At 39.5% G+C, this 19,951-nt stretch overlaps 1 protein-coding gene across 6 annotated transcripts in view; it reads left to right on the forward strand.

Moving 5' to 3' along the window:
- LAMA2 (laminin subunit alpha 2) overlaps nucleotides 1-19,951 on the forward strand; it is a 671,264-nt gene that overhangs the window by 381,504 nt on the left and 269,809 nt on the right. For all 6 annotated transcript variants that reach the window (XM_045294657.1, XM_045294659.1, XM_045294658.1 and 3 more), the window contains exons 13-15: nucleotides 2,598-2,696; nucleotides 5,235-5,446; nucleotides 14,579-14,690. In XM_045294657.1, the coding sequence (XP_045150592.1) occupies nucleotides 2,598-2,696; nucleotides 5,235-5,446; nucleotides 14,579-14,690 (423 nt within the window). The remainder of the gene's footprint in view (nucleotides 1-2,597; nucleotides 2,697-5,234; nucleotides 5,447-14,578; nucleotides 14,691-19,951) is intronic.

Raw genomic sequence — 19,951 nt, forward strand, 5'->3', positions numbered from 1 at the left:
GGGATGTTTTCGTGATGCACATTTTCTTTGCATAAAACTCTCTTATACATGAGTTGCTGTGGATTTGTTTCTCCAAAGTACCTAGACTAATACAGGTGCCAAGCCCTGCCCTCCAAGTCTGAATTCTATTTTTGGGATTCTTCAGGGACTTCTTGCTTTGCTCCCCTTGCTACTCTGTTTTGCTCCCTTCTTGTTTCACCCCAGTTTGAGAGGGTCAGACCTGGTACAATTCCCACACTATGTCTCCAGTGCTATCCCCTGAAGTGCTGTGGGTCAGTGAGGGCACATTGTGTCTCATTTGGGGTCAGCCCTATGGTCCTCTCTGTGCCTTGGCTGCTCTGAGCAGGAGTGTTGTCCTCAGGGCTTGGTGGGTCAGGATGCAGCCTACCCTCCAACCCTCTTTTTGCCACTGTGTGGTCTGCACAGACTCACCACTCTCCCTGGGCTGTATCTTCAGTGCTGCCCTTTGTAGTGCAATCTTCTGGGTAGGGGGTCAACATAGCTGGGATGGGGCTCGGCCACATGGACCACTCTGTTAGTTTGCTGCTCCATGACAGTGTGTTGCCCTCAAGACTTGGTGTAGCAAGTTGAGGTCTAGTCCCTCTCTCCCTTTCCTGTGGAGACATACGGATCCCTTGTAGTGTAGTGGGCTGTTAGACTGGTAACCCAAAGGTCAGCAGTTCCAACCCCCCAGTCTCTCCAATTGAGAAAGATGAGGCTGCCTGATTCTCTACAGAGTGAAAGCCCTTGGGAGTCTTATGGAGTTCTACTCTGTCCTATCCATGGTTGCTCAGGGTTGGAATCAACTCCGTGTCAGTGGGTATGGTGGTGCCATGAGTGAGGGGTCAAGTGCCAACGGAAAGATTGGCTGTTTGAACCCATCCTTGGCCCCACAGAAGAACAGATCTGATGATCTACTTCTGTCAAGATTATGGTCCAGGAAACCCTATGGGATCGTTCTCTGTGACAGAGTCAACTCAGTGGGAAACAGTAGCAATGGCATGGTAATTTAAAGAATGAATTCATGAAATTTAGAACTAATTGAAATTGGAAATTTACTACAGAAATGGATGTAGATACCAAAAAATAAAACAATATATCATCTACATTTGAAATAGTCAAAATAAATTTGAAAGTACAAAATGTTGGCATACTATAGACCTATTCTCATTGTCCTCAATTAGTATCTTGTAGCAACAGAAAATTTGATATAGCTCAGTCTGCCGTATGATACATAAAGCATTCTTTCCGCCTGCCTTTTGGACCTTTCTCATTGAGAAAATCTCTGGCTGGTATGAACAGCAGGCTATATGAAATTTTGTATGTTTATATTAATAGAACCAAAAACCTTTTACATAGGTTCACCCCTCATTACTCACAATAATGCCAAATGCTATGGTCCAGGCAGATATTTATTATTTTATATATGACAGGGTATTAGAGTAGAGCCATTTCTCGGTGAAGCAGGGGAATAAGAGTTTTCTGAGTTTTAGTTCCTTGTGGAGCTCTGTGTAATGAGCTCTTAGAAGGCACTGCAGAGCTGCAATTTTAAAATCCTGTTTAATACACCATAGCAAGCTGTATGTCATTCCCTGTGGAACGACTCTTAGGAGAAATCGGGGTGCCTCCTCCTCCACCCAGTGCATTACCAGAATTGCTGTCTGGCCAGAGCTTGACCGAGAAAGGCTGCAGGTTGGCGGCTGCTGTGATCAGAGGTCTTTGCATGTTACCTGGCAAGAAACCGCACACCAAACAGCATATCTGTTTCATGAAGGTCTTTATTTATGGAGGAGAATTAAAGATGGAGAAAAAAGGACAATCCCAATTACATTGTCACAGCCCCAATTTTGATTCCTACCCTAGAAGTGATGTTTTGTTTTGCTTTTTTAATTTATAATTTCTCCAAGGTTACTGCCAATGACAAGATATGTAAACATCAAGCATGCACTTTAGAAGGGAAATATTTGCTTAATGAAAAGGGGATCGTGACATTCATCCGACCTGGGCTGATTTGAGTGCACAGGGAATAATATTTTCTTCGGTGGTTCTTATTGAATTTTATCGGAATATAACAGTGGCTGCTCTCCTTTTGTCGTTATTGGACCAACACTTCCCTTATGGTCAATGGAAAGTGTCTGATAAATGAATGATGTTTATTTGTTAAGGCATCTAGGTCCCCTAAATGTCAGTGACTCTGGGGAGTGGGTAGCAGAGGGTAGAAATCTCCTTTTTTTGGCATATCCCTTCTTTGTCTGGGGATAGTCAAGCTCACACTTTTGGTGAGGGTAATGACCGAGGAGCTGTGTTTAATTTCGTGGAATTTAACCTCTTTCAACGAGTCTGTAATATTGGGGGAAATAATATGTGATTCTTTGTATGTGTGTCAGACTTGCAGCTGATGAGTCAGGTTCCTGATAAGGTTATTCCTAGAGAAATTTCTATCATTTCCACTCTGTACGCTAGTGATTTCCATGTCTCTGAAGTTCTGTCCCTGGAACAATGCAGTTATTTGAGAATAACCAGTGATGTCATAAGTGAAATGTGAGTGAGCAGCTCATCGCCTGTCCTGCAATAACTGTGCATCTGCTCCGTTCTAGCTCACAGTGGCAGGAGGACACGTGACATTTACCACAGCATATGACCTGGAAGAAGATGAGGATGTGGAGCGTACACTCCAGCTGAAGATCGTGTTAGAGGTACAGTGTGCAGAATGTCATTTGTGTTGGCCAGTTTACACACGTGTTTTGGGGTGGACGCCTGGTGGGATAGCGGATCATCTGCTGGGCTACTAATCGCAAAGTCAGCAGTTTCAGAACCATCAGCTCCTCCGCAGGAGAAAAGACGGCTTTCAACTCCTATGAAGATTGAGTCTTGGAAACCAGAAGGGGTAGTTCTTCTCTGTCCTATAGGCTTCCCTGCGTCAGGTTCACCGCGATGAGAGTGAGGCATTTCTTTAGTGTTATTTGGGATCACCTGTGCTATCGTTTACCTGGTTATTTTGATGCTAAATTATATATACTGAAGAAAAATGTCAGACCTTAGAAAATTTTATTCCAGTTTATATTTTATACTGGAAGTTGAAGTAAATTCATGGGCCTCCTAACTTTTGGCCAAAGTTGTTTAAATTTGATACACTATAGCTATATTTCTAAGAATATAAGTTTGATAGAATTATCTGGGAAAATTCTGATTGGTATAGTTGTATTTTCCCATCTCCCCTTGTTGCAAGTCAATTTTATTCTATACATCCATGCTGGAATATGGAAGAGGTAATTAAAAAGGAAGTATATGTATTTGACCATAATAAAATCCTGACTTTAAAATCTGAATTTAGCTAAAACGGACATGAGAGAAACTACTTTCAAAATGCCGCGGGCCATAGTCAATTCCCAAATGCTAGAATTGTAAACTTTTCTTCAAGGGGCTGTCCTACACTTTCCTGTAATCTTCTTTTCTCATCCGGCTCACCCCTAACCACCAGCCCCACACACACTCACAGGCATATCTGTGCACACACATTTGTGAATCTGAATGATTTTGCACAAAGCTCTCCTCTTTGTCCTAAAGGGTTGTGCATGAGTCAGGCAGTGGCGATCCTCAAATATGAAGACTAACACAATCCTCACATTTCTGCTTCTCCGTGCTCCCCATGAGCTCCTCCTTTGGCACTCGCTCTCTTCCTGGGAAGAGCGTACAAGTTCAAAGAAAGCCATTCACCAGACTGTCAAATAGACAGAAATGAGTCACTTGCGTGGGGAGTCCACATGACACCTCAACCTTGTGATCCGGGGATGAACATTGGGGATCGGTTTCCCACTACCCTTTCAGAATACCTGCCATCGGCTCTGGAACCCTCGCTTTACCATTAATGTTGTGACCTACTGGTTCCATTTGCCTCTTTGGATTCCATAATTCCTTGCGTAACCCACAGACTCACAGAGAGGATAACATGGTCATTGTCCAAGAGTTTTATATCCCAGAAGATCTGAAAGGAGGAGATGTTTTGGGTAACATCTGAGGGGATTCCCAACACAAAGCTTTCATGATTCAAAGGGTACAATGTCCTTAACAAGAGCTTATCTTTTAATAATCAATCAGGAAACTTCCTAAGCCCGCATGATCTGGGATTTAACTGAGAAGCAAAATTTGTCTCCTGAGGCTCGTTGAAAGTGAATAAATAAATCTTTGCTGGTCGGGCCTTCCCCTTCTCACCAATAGCACACCTTCACAGGTGAGGCTTGGAAGTCCAGGCAAGGTACCTCAACTACTCCAGGGGGAGTGGCCCCAGAGAGGATGCCTTACTAGTGGGAAAACGGGGACTTTTGCCCCAGAATCAATAACCAATTTTTTCCCCATAAAATGAGTGTTTGCAGTATTGGATAGAGTTACCTGTATTTTACATATAAATAACTGAATTACTTGAAGCTAGAATTGTAGCTAAATTTGTTTGCAATGAAAAGGGTTCTCTAATGTAATATGTTCTTAATATGAAGTAAGAGGGATCACCAAAATGTGGTAGATCAGCATATATACCCCTTAACATGATGGAATTATCCTAGGAGGCACATTAGATTATAAGATTTTTCATTTTTCATTTTTCAGTGTAGTTTTATGTTATTGCCCTACCAAAATATTGTTTAAATAAAATTCACTACCCTCTTCTAAATTTTCTTTCATATTCCTCTGTACAGCCCACATACACATCTGAACTCTTCCCTTTACTTACATAAAATCAAGGTATTTCTAATCACATATATGTTTATGAATGGCTGGGGATGTATCCTCTCAGCTAACCGAGGAAACAAGGGTATGTATAACCAAAGACCTTATACACTTTACCACTCTGGAGGAACGCTAACCATGCTGCTCGGTAAAGCAGACGGTCAGCAGAGAAGAGAGAGGCCGTCAGTGAATGGAGTTGGCAGAGTAGCAGCATGAATGATTCAGACGTAAAAACGATTGCGAGGATGGAAGAGGACAGCCGTTCATTTTGTTGTGTCCATATCGGTAGGACGGACTCAATGGTATCTACCCAGGGACCCAAGGTAATATTTGCATTGCATCGCCTCCATGCATAGAAACCAGGGAAGTGCCAGGGAAGCCAGCCTGGGATTAAGCTCCTACTGGAATATGAATAGAGATGCCGAGGCACGTGCTGTATGAGGTATTGATGCTTTGCCCTTCTGCGCCATCCTTACCCTGTTCTGCCCTCTGATGTTCTTTTCACCCATTAGGGAAATGACTTGCAGATCACCACAGCTCAAGACGAGGTGCACCTGCTGCCAACTGAAGAATATATTCATGTTCTGACATTGAAAGAAGAATTATTTACCATACGCGGCACAAATGTTCCAGCTAGTCGAAAACAGTTTATGACGGTGCTCGCAGATTTAAAACGACTCCTCATACAAATTACGGACAGCTATGGGATGGATGCCATCTTCAGGTAAAATCCAGAATTGCATCCTCCAGCCCCGCGCGGTGGGGCAGCAATGCCATTGTTGGCAGGGGGAATGTGAAGCTTTGCAGTGATTTTACTGAAGGAGCCTGGTGCTGCTTTGGGGTAAGCATGGATGGCTAACCACTAGGTTGGCAACTGAAGGCCACCAAAGCTCTGTGCGAGAGATGAGGCGCTCAGCCCACATAATGCTTACGGATTTGCAAACCCCATGTAGGGTCAGGATGAGTAGGCATTTCAGCCTTGGCAGGACACTGGTGTTTGGATTGAAGCGTTTTTATGAATGGGCCCTGGTGCCATAGTGGGTTAAGCTTGGGCTAATCACCACAAATTCTGTGCCTCAAACCAGCCACTCTCTCCGTAGGAGAACGATGAGATTATCTTAAAAACCCTAAGGAATAGATCTGCTTTGTCCTACAGGATGACTTTGAGACCACATGGGCTCTCGGCTGTGGAGTTGGTGTTTTATTGTATTCAACTTGTAGATGAAATGAAGCGATACACTATTTTTATTGACATTCTCCTAGTGTGAGTTCTTTTGTGCTTCCGCCAGAACATGTGACCAGCACTGAGCACTGTACTGAATGTTGAATGCTAAGGAAAAGATTGGCAGTTCAGTCCCACCCAGCTGCTCTATGTTAGAAAGACCGGGTGATCTAATCTATCCCAGGAGGCGACTATGACTAGAAATGGACTTGATGGCACTTAACCACGATGGATAGGCACCGAATCTATGTCATGCAAGGGTGGCTAAGTGCCAGAACTAGCAACAACAAGCACAGCATGTTAAAAAAAAATGATAGTGCCAAATTAAATTCCATTTATATCTCATATTGAGGAAAACCTAAAGAGATCTGAAGTTTCCATATATGGAAAGTCGTTATGAAAGATTTTTCTATTGAGTTATTTTTAATTTTACAATATAGGGTTTATAATAAGAAATCAAGGTTCTTCGAATACCCACCAATCTCTTTATAAAATACTGTTAGATTATATTGGTCAGCATGGTTGCAAGGACAGACTTTGTGCTCTGAGCCTGGCAGGGGTAGAATTCCAAGCTTATTGCCTATTAGCTGTGACCTTCAGTCAATGATTGGTACTTGTGGAAGCTTGATCTCTTCGATTGTAAAGTAGACATAATAATGCCCAACTTTCAGGGTAATTGTGAAAATTACATGTGATAATTCTATAAAGTGCTCATTACTGAGAACATTCTTAATAGGTTCCTTTTTGTTCTTTTTGATTGTTGTTCTCTTTAAAGACAGAACTCCTTCAACCAAACATGCCCGTGTCTGACTGACTGTAGGCTGCATGTTTCCCATTTTAAAAACAATGACATTTTTTTATTCTGACAATTTCACTTCAGCTGTGCCTGAATGAGCTCTTTTCTCGTCTGCTTTTCTCCATAAACAATAAATAAAAGCAACAAACATACCGTGGCATATTCATTCTCAGTAATATTAGATTAGATAAGCAAATGTGACCTCATCTGACAATTTGGCTTTCTCCTGTTCAAATCAGTATCCCCAGTATTGGTTCATCTCAGGAGGATTTTTTTTGTTGCTGATTCCCACTCCTTATGATTTTCCTGAGCGGTTTAGTTTGCCTTTCACTTGCAATATTTCAACTAAGTATAATCATCATTATCATCTCCCAAAGGAGGGAAGTTGAAATTCGTAAATAGAACCGTTGCCCAATAATGTACCTCTTTTGCATAGGCAATTCTGATAGATGCTGGGAAAAAATGCCATGAAGATGAGAAACAGCACTTAGGAATTAATTAAGTTGTTTCCCATCTAGTAAATAGAGATTGTCATGATGTTTAAACAGTGCGAAAGAGATGAGTCCGCTACCTTTCCAAATGAATGACAACCAAATGGACAAAAGTGGCTGTAGGGTTTCTTTATTTTTGGCAGCATTGATTTCAGAGTAGTTAATCCAAAGGCTTTTCCTCTTGATTTATGTCAGACAATTTCAGTGTCTACCCATCTTAAAATCACTGGTTTCTGTTGAAGCCTTCTGAAACCTCCCTATTACCTAGGCCGTATGCTCACGTAGGATATTCATATGGACAGACACCAGAGCAAAGCCAAGTAGGTGGCTGCTGTTTGGCTGCCTCTGTTGCTTAAAGAATTGTGTGGCTCAGGAAGTGGAAGTCAATGTCAGATTGGAAACTCCTACCCACTTCAGGTGAGCTGAAAATCAGCGTGAATCCGAGTCAGCAAGCTTGTTATATTTTATTTATCTGCGATCTACAGATGGGTTGAGTCATATTTGTAAAACATCCCTTGAATTGATTCCAACTTGTCTCGCACAGTAGGCTCCTGACTCGCTATAAAGTCTGTGTGCCAGCACAAGGATATTGAAGCGATTTCAATGTCAACAACCAAAACAAAAAAGAAAGAAAGAGAAAGACATAGTGTTTAGATTTCTTTAAGGAAGATTGACTTCCATGTAAGTTCCCCCAGCAAATGAGGATCTTTCCGGTACAGGATTTGGTGGCATGGTGTAGATCAGTGAGTTCTGACTTGGAGGTCAAGAAGTTTGACTGCTGTTTTCAGCTCAGTTCCTTAGTAGTTGTAAACATAAGTATAACTTTGACCTCTTTCAACTTGTCACCTCATCTGTAAAATCAAGATGAGGACAACTGCGCTGCCAACCTCAAAAGGCCACTGTGACTTAGAATTCGAAGTCTGCAAAAGCACTTGGTTAATGGAAAATCACCACACCATCAGGAAGCAATTCTATCCAACTTCTGTCCAAACCTTGAATTGCTAACGTGAGACCCTCTGGGACTTGTTAGACTCTTTGAATCCTTCCAAGGAATAGCAAGTTCTCCAAGTTCCGTAAAGACGAGAGCAACACAGAAAACAAGGAAAGGTGTCTGGGAGTTTTTGCTGTCATTCTTTCCTTGAACGCGGTGAAGCCCATCCGGTAACATTCTCTCACACTGGCCGCTTTGATCAGATGAAAGTAGAAACTGACAAAAAGTTTTACTCTCTTTAAAAAACTGTAAGAGAAATGCATTTAACCTCACTGCGCATCTTTATTGTCTCAATTTCAAGTCTTTGATCTTTAACTCAAGCCAGGGACTATTCAATTTTCATAAGTTACTCTTCGATATTGAACAATGAACATGATGTCTTTGGGTGCACTTTCTAACAGACGTTGGCAGGTGGCCACATTTCTCCTCCTTGCAGGGTGCTGCCGGTACCTACCTGTGGAGGTGGCCGTCATCCTGTGACTGGTTTTGAGCAATGATGTGAGGAGTATTGGATTGCTAATATGGGATTCTTACAATACTTATGTTTCAGCTGCCCCGAGCAGGCACATTGTTTTGGGCTGGATTGTGCATGATAAAATTTAATTTAATTTTTATCAAAATTTACATTTTTTAAAAAGGTTTCACATATTTTAATTGTTTTATTGTTTAAAAAGTATTCAGCATAATCAGAGGGGAAAAACAGTGTACGGAGCTCCAAGTAACCTTCAGCTAACTTCAACAGTTATCAACACAGAACGGATTTCCAATTTCATTTCACATAGTGTCATCTACTTGCCACGCATCTCCAAACTGCCTTCAAGTGTCTTTCAAATAGCATTTCTTTCATCTCCAAATATTTCAGTTTGCACCTCTGAAATGTAGAGAGTTATTTTAGAAGCATAATCATCATCACACCTAAAAATTGTGTTTTTCTTATTATGTTTGATTTTTTTAAAAACACAAGAGGCAAGAGTAAAACATGGTGTGTTTGAAATGCATTTTCCCTGGCTGTATCTTTCTTTGCTAAAACATTTGAAAAGTTTTCTTTATTATAGATGGTTTGCAGTGTGATTTTTTTTCCCTGGTAGGTAATTATGTATCTTTAAATATTCTAGCTATGAGCTTTAACATTGTATGATTGCCATTCTGAAGAAATAAATGTTTTTAAAATTTTCCACTTGAATAAATCAGATGGTATGTCATTACCAGCATCACCTTTTAACATAGTTATTATTTTTCAACCCACAGATCCAAATTTAAGGAAAGCAAAGCAAACGTACTTGATACTGGTGTTCATTTTGCTTTGTTCAGTTTCAAAATAGAAAACGAAAAAAGAACTCCCTGCCACCCATCAATGCCAACTGCTAATGAACCCCTGTGGGGTTCTGACACTGGAACTATGGAAGGGAGTAGAAAGCGCAGTCTTTCTCCCAGGGAACCACTGGTGGTTTCAAACCGCTGACCATACAGATCACGGCCCAATGGGTAACCACTACACCACACAGCTCTGGAGAATGCAGAGATATTATCACAGCTAAACCCTCCCCTCTTTATATGACGCACACCTATTTGTCACTATTGCTTAAAAATAAGTACAGAATGTACTAAACCTTTTCATATGCCTTTTAAAATAAATTGGGATTTTTATATATGAAATAAGTTACTTCATTAAATAGGTAGGACAATTCTTGACAGTCTACTCATTTGAAAATTATAGGCACACGGTAGGTTTCTACTTTTAAAATACCTGATAGAGATAACTACATTTTCTACCTCATGGCAATTCCATCTTCTACTAACCCTACATAGAATTTCCAAGAATAACACTTTCAGAAAAAGATAGGGAAACATAAAAGTATTTTTGTGGTTTTGCTTTAAGAAAATAGCATTTTATACAACTGACTTGGCATCCAGTTTTTGTTAAGAGGTGCAGCAATGGTTATAAGCCATATATGTGTTTCCTTATCATTATATTATCCTACCTCCAATGATATTCTATAAATTTTGGGCTCAATTAGTCCAAAAACAGTTACCAAGCGTCTATCCTGACTATATTTTCATTCTCAGATTTCTCTTCTGTGAAATGGCAGAAACTATGTAACTTTCAAGGTTGAAATGAAGATTAAATGGGAAACAAATCCCCATAAAACTGCCTCGAAGTCATGGCACACACAGGAGGCCATGCAGGCTCATAAGATAATTGTGGCTTGAAGTCACATACTAGGGTTTGAATCTGTTCTCCATCAGTTGCTAATTGTGATTTCTTCCACAAGGCACTTCCGATTATAGTGCACAGAGGCTAGTAGACACACCATTATTGGTAACTATTATGATGTGAGTCTTAGGCTATTTTTACTTGTTATGGGATGGAAATATTTTTACAGAAACTGTCTAGCTCACTCAAAGCTCCACTCAAACATTGGCTTCCACTCAATTGAAGCTTTTTTTTTTTTTAATGTAGTGCAAATCGCATGGCTCTTCTCATAAAATATTATTTTGGGGGATTTCAAAAGGACAGAGGTCAGAGGGAGCTCTGATTCATCATCACATATTTTGAAAACAAAATAACAGCAATCACATCTTTTTCTATAGTGGATACTCCAAACTAACATTTTTATATGGAATGAAAGAGATGTCTTCAATGTAAAACTAAATAAATAAGTTCAAATAGAAGGGCAAAAAGCATTTTAAAGTGTATTAAGAAAATAAAGTCTTTGTTGGTTTATAGCATGTTGTCTACTTTCTAGTCTAATCCAGTATATATAAATGTATTTATATGTATACAACTTTCTAGTGTACAGTATATATAATTCTAGTGGAAAGTAAGGTAAAACAAATACATTGAAAGCTATCTTCGAAACAAGAGCAAAGCAATGCTTCTGATAGGGTGGGACTATTTGCCATAGTAGCTAACATAACTCCCTTTTTCTCTCCATGGATCATTTTATCTGTATGTTCAAGTTGTAATAGTAGGGAGAAATAGTCAGCTAAAGCATTTGACTTCATTGGCAAATCGTTCACAGTCCTTGCATCCCCAAAATTCATCACTTTATTACTGTCACTTAAATGAATGCGGCCTGGTGTCAAGAAAGGAAAAAGACCATATTGAAGGGGGGAAAAAAGTAAATGGCTGCCTTCTTCATGAGTAACTGTTAAACTCATTAAAATCCCATTTAAGACATAGCAAAACCTAATGAGCACTGTGGCTGCTCAGTGAATACGAATGTGAATATTCGTAGAAAAGATGTTTGAGTATTGAAATGTCCCATAGCTCAAACTGGTTACACAGATTAGAGAGAGGAACATCTGTTGTCCAAAACTCAAATGAAATTTGACAGCTCACTGAAAATGTGTTTGTTTTCTTTGGAAGCATTGAAATACACTTTTCTTAAGTTTTTTTTTTATCAACTTAGTGCTGAAAAGGCTGAGACTGTATCTATAGATAGTTGATAAGTCTACTGTTTAGCAAGTTGTGACAGTGTGTTGTATTATAATTAAATAGTGCATCAACCATGAAATCATCTAATTTTTCAATTAAAAAGATCAAAAATATAGGCTCATCGTGTGACAGTCCATTAATTTAGGTAGTTAGATGTCACAACATTCAGGTGAGTTCAGACCTCTGTCCCTGAGTCATGACTTTGTAACATTTCTTAATTTATTTTCTGTGTCCAACCAAACAAGTAATTTGTTTTTTACTTATCTAATTTTACTCATCTGAAATGTGAATGCTAGGCTTTAGTGTATCATTTGTCACACAGTATACTAGCCATTGCTTTTAATATAATTACATTCAATTTATTCATTTGTTCATTCATTCATTCACTTATTCAGTTGTTTAGTCTTGTACCTATCCATCCATACATACCTCCACTCATACATACATACATAAATCTATCCATCCAAGTAAAGCACATTAAATATGCAATGAGACATCGATGATATTTACATAGATGGTATGGCAGTCCCTGTTCTTAAGGTGAGGCTTATAAACTTGGGTTAGCACCAGCAAGTGATATTCTGAGTTCAGTTACTCTTCAAAACCTTATGCTGCATTGAGTAGAATTGCTGATGTCACTGAGCCTCTTCATATACAACGTCACTTGTCTATGAGTACCTATGGTACCTATACCAAGGAGCTTTGGTGATCCTTTGGATTAGGTATGGTGTTGCTAACCACAAGGTCCGTTTTTGAAACCCATCAGCCGTCTTTGGAGAAAGTTGAGATCATTTGTTTGGTAAAGATTAATTCAGAATCCTACCTAGGACCAATACAACTCATAATTGATAAAATGTCAATGGGGTTTTTATACATGTATCTTTGATTATTTTTAATACCTACCAGTCCAGAACTTTCTGTACAGTGGCATAAACTATGCCCTTAAAGACAAAAATGAGACTGAGCTAATCTAGCTATAAAAGGTGAGATTAATCTGTTGTCTTCAAAGAGTGTCAGCGAGCACCCAGAACCTAGGATGATTCAACCCTGTGTTCTGATATGTTCAGTTAACTTTCCTGCTGCTTCTTGATGTGGAATAATGCCACATATATAATCTCAAACTCAGCCATAAAGTTAATTCCGACTCAGTTACTCCACAGGACAGAGAACTGCCACCTTTGAGTTTCTGAGGCTGCAAATTTTTGCGGAAGCAGAAAACCTCTTCTTTCTCTGATGGAGCAGCTGGTAGGGTTGAACTGCTGACTTTGCAGTTAGCACCCTACTGCATAACCCACTACAGCCAGCTCTATTAAGTCTATGGTTAGTAAAGGTGACATGAATGATTAAAGGATTTAGAAACTTGATTCTAAAATGCTTACTATGTAAATGCTTACATAGTTAAAAGTTGCCACTTTTCAAGATAAATTTTAACCTTGTTGTACTGCCAATTAGCTAAATTCTCCAGATAGACTAATAGGTTATAAGACTAGTAAATATTGGATACAGGATAGAAATTCTAGACTACCTGACACTGGAGTCTGTGTTTTTGAAGCTTTTAAATTTGTTTTTTGACAAAGTCAATGAGAATATTATAGCATATGTTTAATTTGAGAATGCATATTGAGTTTGCAAAGCTATTTAAAAGATGAATTAGAGTCCATGTACACACCCACACACAGAAGCACACACACACATATGCACATATATATCCAGCATATATGATGGTGGCATTTTTTTCCCCAACTTTCAATTTGTCCAAATTTTCGGTCTAGAATACTTATTGTGTGTGTGTGTGTGTGTATATATATATATATATACACACACCTATATATACTTATATATAGTCAGAGTCTATGTACACACATGCACACTACCCACATATACACAAACATGTACATATGGCCAACTTACAAAGAAGCATTAAAGCTTATTTTCAATTTGGCCAAGCCTGATTTTTCTGACAAAATTGAGTTCTGTAAAATCACTCTGCTAAAGTTATCAGGAGTTGCAAATATACCAATAAAACAAAGTCAATAGGGACAGAGAACAATATATTTAAATTAGGAGGAATAAATGTAAGAGACGTAGTAGAAGAAAGCACACCTGTTGTCACTGAGTCTGTTCCAACTGCTCGTGAGCATATTAGAGTCAAAGTGCTCCACTGAGCTGTCCAGGTTGTGATCTTTATAAAAGGCCGCCTCATTGCTCTCCCACAACTGATGGCATCACCAAGTTAGCGGACGATCACTTCATCACTGCCCCACCAGCGCTTCTATAACCAATCATTCTCAGGGATTCCATCGATCATGTGAGGAAGTTTTACCTACTAGCATCTAGATGTATCTCTGAGAAAATGAAGCAAAAAACAACTTCTGTTTATCAATTTAAAAGTTCAGATGGACTATTAATATTGCCTACTTTTCTAGGCTAAATGTTAAAATAAATCAGACATGGGGCTCTCTGTGTTGGAAAAACAAAACAAAAAGCCTTCAAGTATATACTCATCTATGAATCTTCCAAACTGGAAGTCAAGACATGGAGAGGGGAAGCATGCACGGCTGCAGTGTGAAATGCCCGCTGCCCTGCCCGCATACACAGCCTCCGAAGCCCGCCCGGGCTGCTGGACCCGGTCCTACAGGGTTGCCGTGAGTCTCAGTGGACTTGAACATGTCAAATGAAGAGCGTTTCGTGTTTTTTCAGCATGTAATGACAGCGCTGGTTCTGAGCACTTGCAACCGAGCCAGACTTTACCTAACTTAATGATTGAACACAGCATCAAGTGACTGATATATATGCACATGCCTAGTTTGGGCGCATAGATATGTTCCTTATGTTTATAAAATTGTTATTGCACATTTGCATAATGCCCATGCACGAGTTTGTTTAACAAGAGTCTATCTTGTTCGCTCTCTCCCAGGTTGAGAGATGTTGTTCTGGAGTCGGCTGTCCCGTACCCGACTGCAGGGGGCGCTGCGGCGTCTGTGGAAGTTTGCCAGTGTCCGCCAGGGTACAGTGGGTCCTCCTGTGAAGTAAGTGTCCATGCGTGTGTGCTCAGTGCACTCCAAGCTCCTCCAGGGCTGCTTTCAATGTGCTGTTTGTTTTTAATTAATGCTCTCGTTCAGTGCCATAGTGTCAGTGCCGCCTTCTAGTGACCCAGTGCACGACACTGGCCAGGCTTGCACTACCCACTATCCCACGATCATTGCCAGGTGTGACAACACTGTTAAAATTACTGTGTCAATCGTGAGGGGTTTTCTCCTTTTCACTGACCCTCTAAATATCAAACACGATGACCTTCTCCAGGGATTGGTCTCTTTTGACAACATGGCCAAAGTATGAGGGGGTATCCCCCCAAAACTGGATTTTTTTTTCAGAGCTATTTATTTATTTATTACAAAACTACCTTATCACCTTCAGAGTACTCTCCATTACCCTTAACACATTCTTGGAAACATTTTTCAAAGTCACCTGTTTGGATTGCTGACAGCACCTCACTCATTTTTTTCTTACCCCTTCTACGTCATCAAATTGCTGTCCTTTCATGTCCCTCTGCGTTCACGGAAACAGAAGTCACGAGGCATGAGGTGAGGTGACTCAGGTGCTTGGGGCAAGAGAGGCAGGCTGTTTGGGTCAAAAACGGGTGCACTGAGATGGCTGCGTGGGCAGGTGCATTGTCGTGGTGGCAAAACAGTCCCTGGTCTACCACACATCAGGCCTTTCCTGTTGGACACTGTTATGCAATCTCTTCAGAACCTCTAAATAGAAAGTTTGGTTAATAGCCTGACCTGCTGGAACGAATTCCAAATGCACTGACCCCCTCACATCAAAATCACAATCAAGCAGTGTCTTGATGTTTAATTTCACTTGAAGAGTTTTCTTGGGGCGAGGTGATCATGGGATCTTCCACTGGCTTGATTGATGCTGGCTTTCTGGGGTATAAGAGAAGGACCCTGTCTCTGCACCTGTAATGACCTAGCGGGGGAAATCCTGGATCGCTTCTAAGCTGTTCCTTCAAAGCACGGCGTCTTTCCACACGGCAGGCACGCTTTTCCCTGATCAGTCAGACCCCAAGGCACGGATGTCGCCAGCAACCCTTCTCATTCCCAATCTTCCATTCAAATCCGCTGAGCCAAACTCCAAGATAGTCCAGAAAATGTCTCCATTTTTTAATGGCCTGTTATTTGTCTTCGAGCACAAGTACATGAATTTTGTAGATGTTTTCATTCATTTGGGAAGTTGACTGACATCCAGAACAAGGTTTGTCATCAATCAACATTTTACCTTTCTTTTGAAAAGAGAAAACCACTTATACACTTGCGTTTTCTCCCATAGCGCCATCCTTTTAAGCTGTGTTCAACATCACAACCATTTCTGCAGCATTTTTCCTGAGCAGGGAACACATTTTTCACAGTCTCATGAGGATCTCTTAAATCAGCCATCACACACACACACACACAAAAGAACAAGGTTTGAGTGAAACTGCTTTTATGAAAAAAATCCGTTGTGACCAGAAAAAAACTTCCCGGGTGAAGCCGCTGGGTGCACTAACTCAGAGCAAGTGGCTCGATGTCGCTTAGCAGGAAAAATGTGTACTACAAAATCTCCACCCAGCAGAGCTTTTTCCTGTTTTGTGGGGGTACCCCTCACACTTAAGATGAATTTTGCAGTCCTCCTGTGTAATGAGCCTTCTGGCTGCACTTCTTCCGAGATAGCGCTGTTCATTATTCTGGGAGGCCATGTTAGACGCAATATTCTTTACCATAATTCAACTGCATCAATTGTTTTCCAGTTATCCTAACTCATTTGCAATATACTGCTCTAACAAGAGTTTAGTTTTCCCATCAATGTTTACATAAATGCTAATATATGCCTCATGAAGAAATTTGAATGCCTGCCCAAACGTCATAGCTTTTGAATAGAGTGCTATTCAGAAATGATATTGTTTTATCTTTTTTTTAGTTATCTTCCCTAGTATAGCTGAAAATTGTTTATTTCCACAAATGTTTATTTCTACTCTTTAATCCATTGAATGCTAATAATATTTCCAAATATTCCTTTCATTTCCACTTTTCCACTTAGTACTGAAATTCAGTGTTTTCCCATTTTTTAAACCTGCACCGTACATTTTTTTCTCCTTCTCAAGAAACCAACTGAGTCATAATATTCTGAAACATAATCATCAATGTCAAATGTATATATAATATGTAGATGACATACTTTCATCAAAAACACTTCTACAGGCCTTTGATTTGTTTACAATCTAGAGATTGAGCTATTTATTGGTCCTTCAAAATTACAGATTTATAGTAAGATTAATATTTCTTCATACCACATTGCATCTTTTTAAGTTATTCTTTTTTATTACTTCTGTGTATTTTCTGTTAGGTGGTTTGAAAAGTGGTTTTGCTTGAAACAAGGTCAAAACATGTAAACAATATTTCTCTAGCAGAGGGCATGGCTTGAAGATAAATAGGAGCTTAACATCTTAAAAAATAATGCCTTTAAGGAATTGTTTGAGTGTACCATGATGTTCCACTTCAGAACATTACTACATTGTGCCATTAATAGAAATACTCTAGGCATTGCTTTGTCAGTTTTCTTGTACATTAAAATACTGCATGCTTCCAGAGAATATGCCAGCCTGCGAGTCATAGGAGTGACAGATGTGCTTTAACTGGTCTCGTATTCACAAACACAGAAAAAAATAAAATAAATGCAAGTCAGTGTTGTGCTTGCTTTCCCAAAAGTCAAGTAGAGAGTAAAGGTGTAACTGTGGATATGAATTACTTCTGCCAACCCAGATTTGCTTTTACATGCAGTGCCATATTTGACAAAATATATTACTTTATTAAGAGTCTTGTGGTTTTGGTGTTTAAATCAGAAAGCTCCCTTTGAACCTTTACATTCCTATTTCAATGGGACTGATTAAAAACCTGGATTCTGCTCACACTTTAACACTTAAACCCACATTAGTTATTCTTAGTCCTCCTCACCAGCTTACGCAAGTCCTAAATGCCCATTAATATAAAACTGTCTGAATATTAGAACTATTTAATTATCTGTGTTTACATTTGCTGGCTCCATCTTCAAAAATATTTATTGAGAACTTTGATAAATTCTGCATTCGATGATGGAGGATTTTTAAGAAATATACAGCACAATCCATGTCCTTAAAAAATGAACCATATGTTTAGAGAGACGGAGCACATAGCTATGAAAAACTAAATTACAGAACTACGTAATTGAGGGACCAGAAGTGGTACCAAGCATGAGTGCTACAGTCTTTCAAAGGGGGTACTGAGGCCAGTGGAGAGCAGCCACAGGAAGCACTCTGTGGTGGAGAAACCTCACACTGGAGGCTAAACATCGGTAACAATTACATCGCAGGTTTAAAGCACATGTGTGTAAATATGACCAAGAATCGCAGCAGAGCAGCAGAAATCATCCTGTGACTGACTGCCACGCAGAATTTATTGATAAGTCAGTTTACTTTAAACTCTATAAAAGAGTGTAGTCAAATCAAGAAGCTGTGGAATCTCAAAGTCTGCAGTTTCTTTCGGGCCTCCTCCTTCCTTCTTCCTTACTTGCTCACATCTTACCCGAGAGCCAGGGTTCCCTAACCATTTGCTTTCCTGATGTCTTTTAAACGGAGCTTGATTCATGCAGTAAGTATCTTGGCTTTACTTTTGATATCCTGAGATCCCTAACTGAACATATTTCAATTACCATTAATGTCGTAATTCTAGATGGCTGAGGACAACTAGTCAAAGACAGATTAAACGGATCCATTATAAAGTCATTTTTTTACTTCATTTGGTTCCACAAGGCGATTCAAAATTATTTACCTCATTCACACTTCTGGGAATTCTCTTCACACTTGGTGTGAAGTGTTAACCATATTATAAAAGTGCTCATATTTTCATTTAACTAACAAGTAGTTGATGAGTATACATTTGGGAATACTATAATTCTAGGCAGGTCCTTGAGTAGCACAATGGTTTGCACTCAGCTAATAACCTAGAGGTTGGTAGTTCAAATCCAACCTAACAGCACTGCAGGAGGAGGGCTTTAGTTACATGCTTCCATAGATATTACAGCTAAGAACGTTTTGTGAATCAATTGTGCAAAATATTTAAAGGGGGTCAAATAAAATTAACTATGAAGCTATCTGTTGGCTTTGGCTGCCCACTGTTTGGTCCCTAACAAGACCGTTCTTAGAGCCATGGAGGCACAAGACAGATTACAGTGGAATGGAGTGTGAAAGGACGTGAACCAAGAAAGGTGTGTAGACAGTTCTTTAGAGCAGCTTTACTGAAGAGAAAAACAAGTAACTGGAGAGTTATTTGACGTTAAGGTAGTAATTCTGTTGTTTTCATCTTTGTTAATTTTGATGGGAGAAGCTAGGTCATATTTTTTGTGCTAATAGAAATAACCCAATAAAAATAAAGCTAATATTAATGCAACAGAAGCTAGAAAGGCAACATATCATAGAATTCAGATTACAAAAAAAAAAGAATTCAGATTACAAGTCCAGGGATATTTAAAGTAAAATATTTTTTGTATATATATATATACATGCACATATACATTATGAGGGAAATAAGACAAAAAGGCTTGTGGATTTGGTAGTTAAAATAGTTTACCTTCAGAAATATTTCATATTCTCTGTGACTAATGAGATGAGCGGACACCGGTACGTCAGTGTGTCATCCTGTGGCAATTTGCATATTTCAATTTGCATATTCCTGTGCTGTTGGAAGCTATGACAGAGACATTTCAATATCAGAAGCATTGCCCATGATGAGCAGGTATCTGCCAAGCTTCCATACTAAAACCGTTTAGGATTAAAGGCTTGGTAATCTACTTTCTAGAATTAGCCGATGGAATCTGAAGTAGTGCTGGAAGAAGATGAGCACGCACACTCATATGCAACACTGTGCTGGAATTCTTAGGCAGAAGCAAAGAAATCAAGGCATCCCGATGAGCAAAGACGTGAAACTCTCCCTATTTGCGGATGGTGTGATTCTACATGTAGAAATCCAAAGACTAGACCAAAAAGTTACTTGAAAAATGTGGCAATGTGGTAGGATACAAGATTACCGTACAAAAACCCATCAGATTCCTATATATTAATGAAATGAACTCTGAAAAATAAATCAAGAAAACAATGTTATTTACTATAGCACATGAACGATGGAATAAAAATAACCAGAGAAACAAAAGACGTGTACAAAGAAAGCTACTTAACAGTTTATAGGAAATCAAGAGACCTTCATAATTGGAAGATTAC

This window comes from Echinops telfairi, unplaced genomic scaffold (genome assembly GCF_000313985.2).
Source record: "Echinops telfairi isolate 266 unplaced genomic scaffold, ASM31398v2 ScPeMD7_3533;HRSCAF=4204_0, whole genome shotgun sequence".
Taxonomy (NCBI): domain Eukaryota; kingdom Metazoa; phylum Chordata; class Mammalia; order Afrosoricida; family Tenrecidae; genus Echinops; species Echinops telfairi.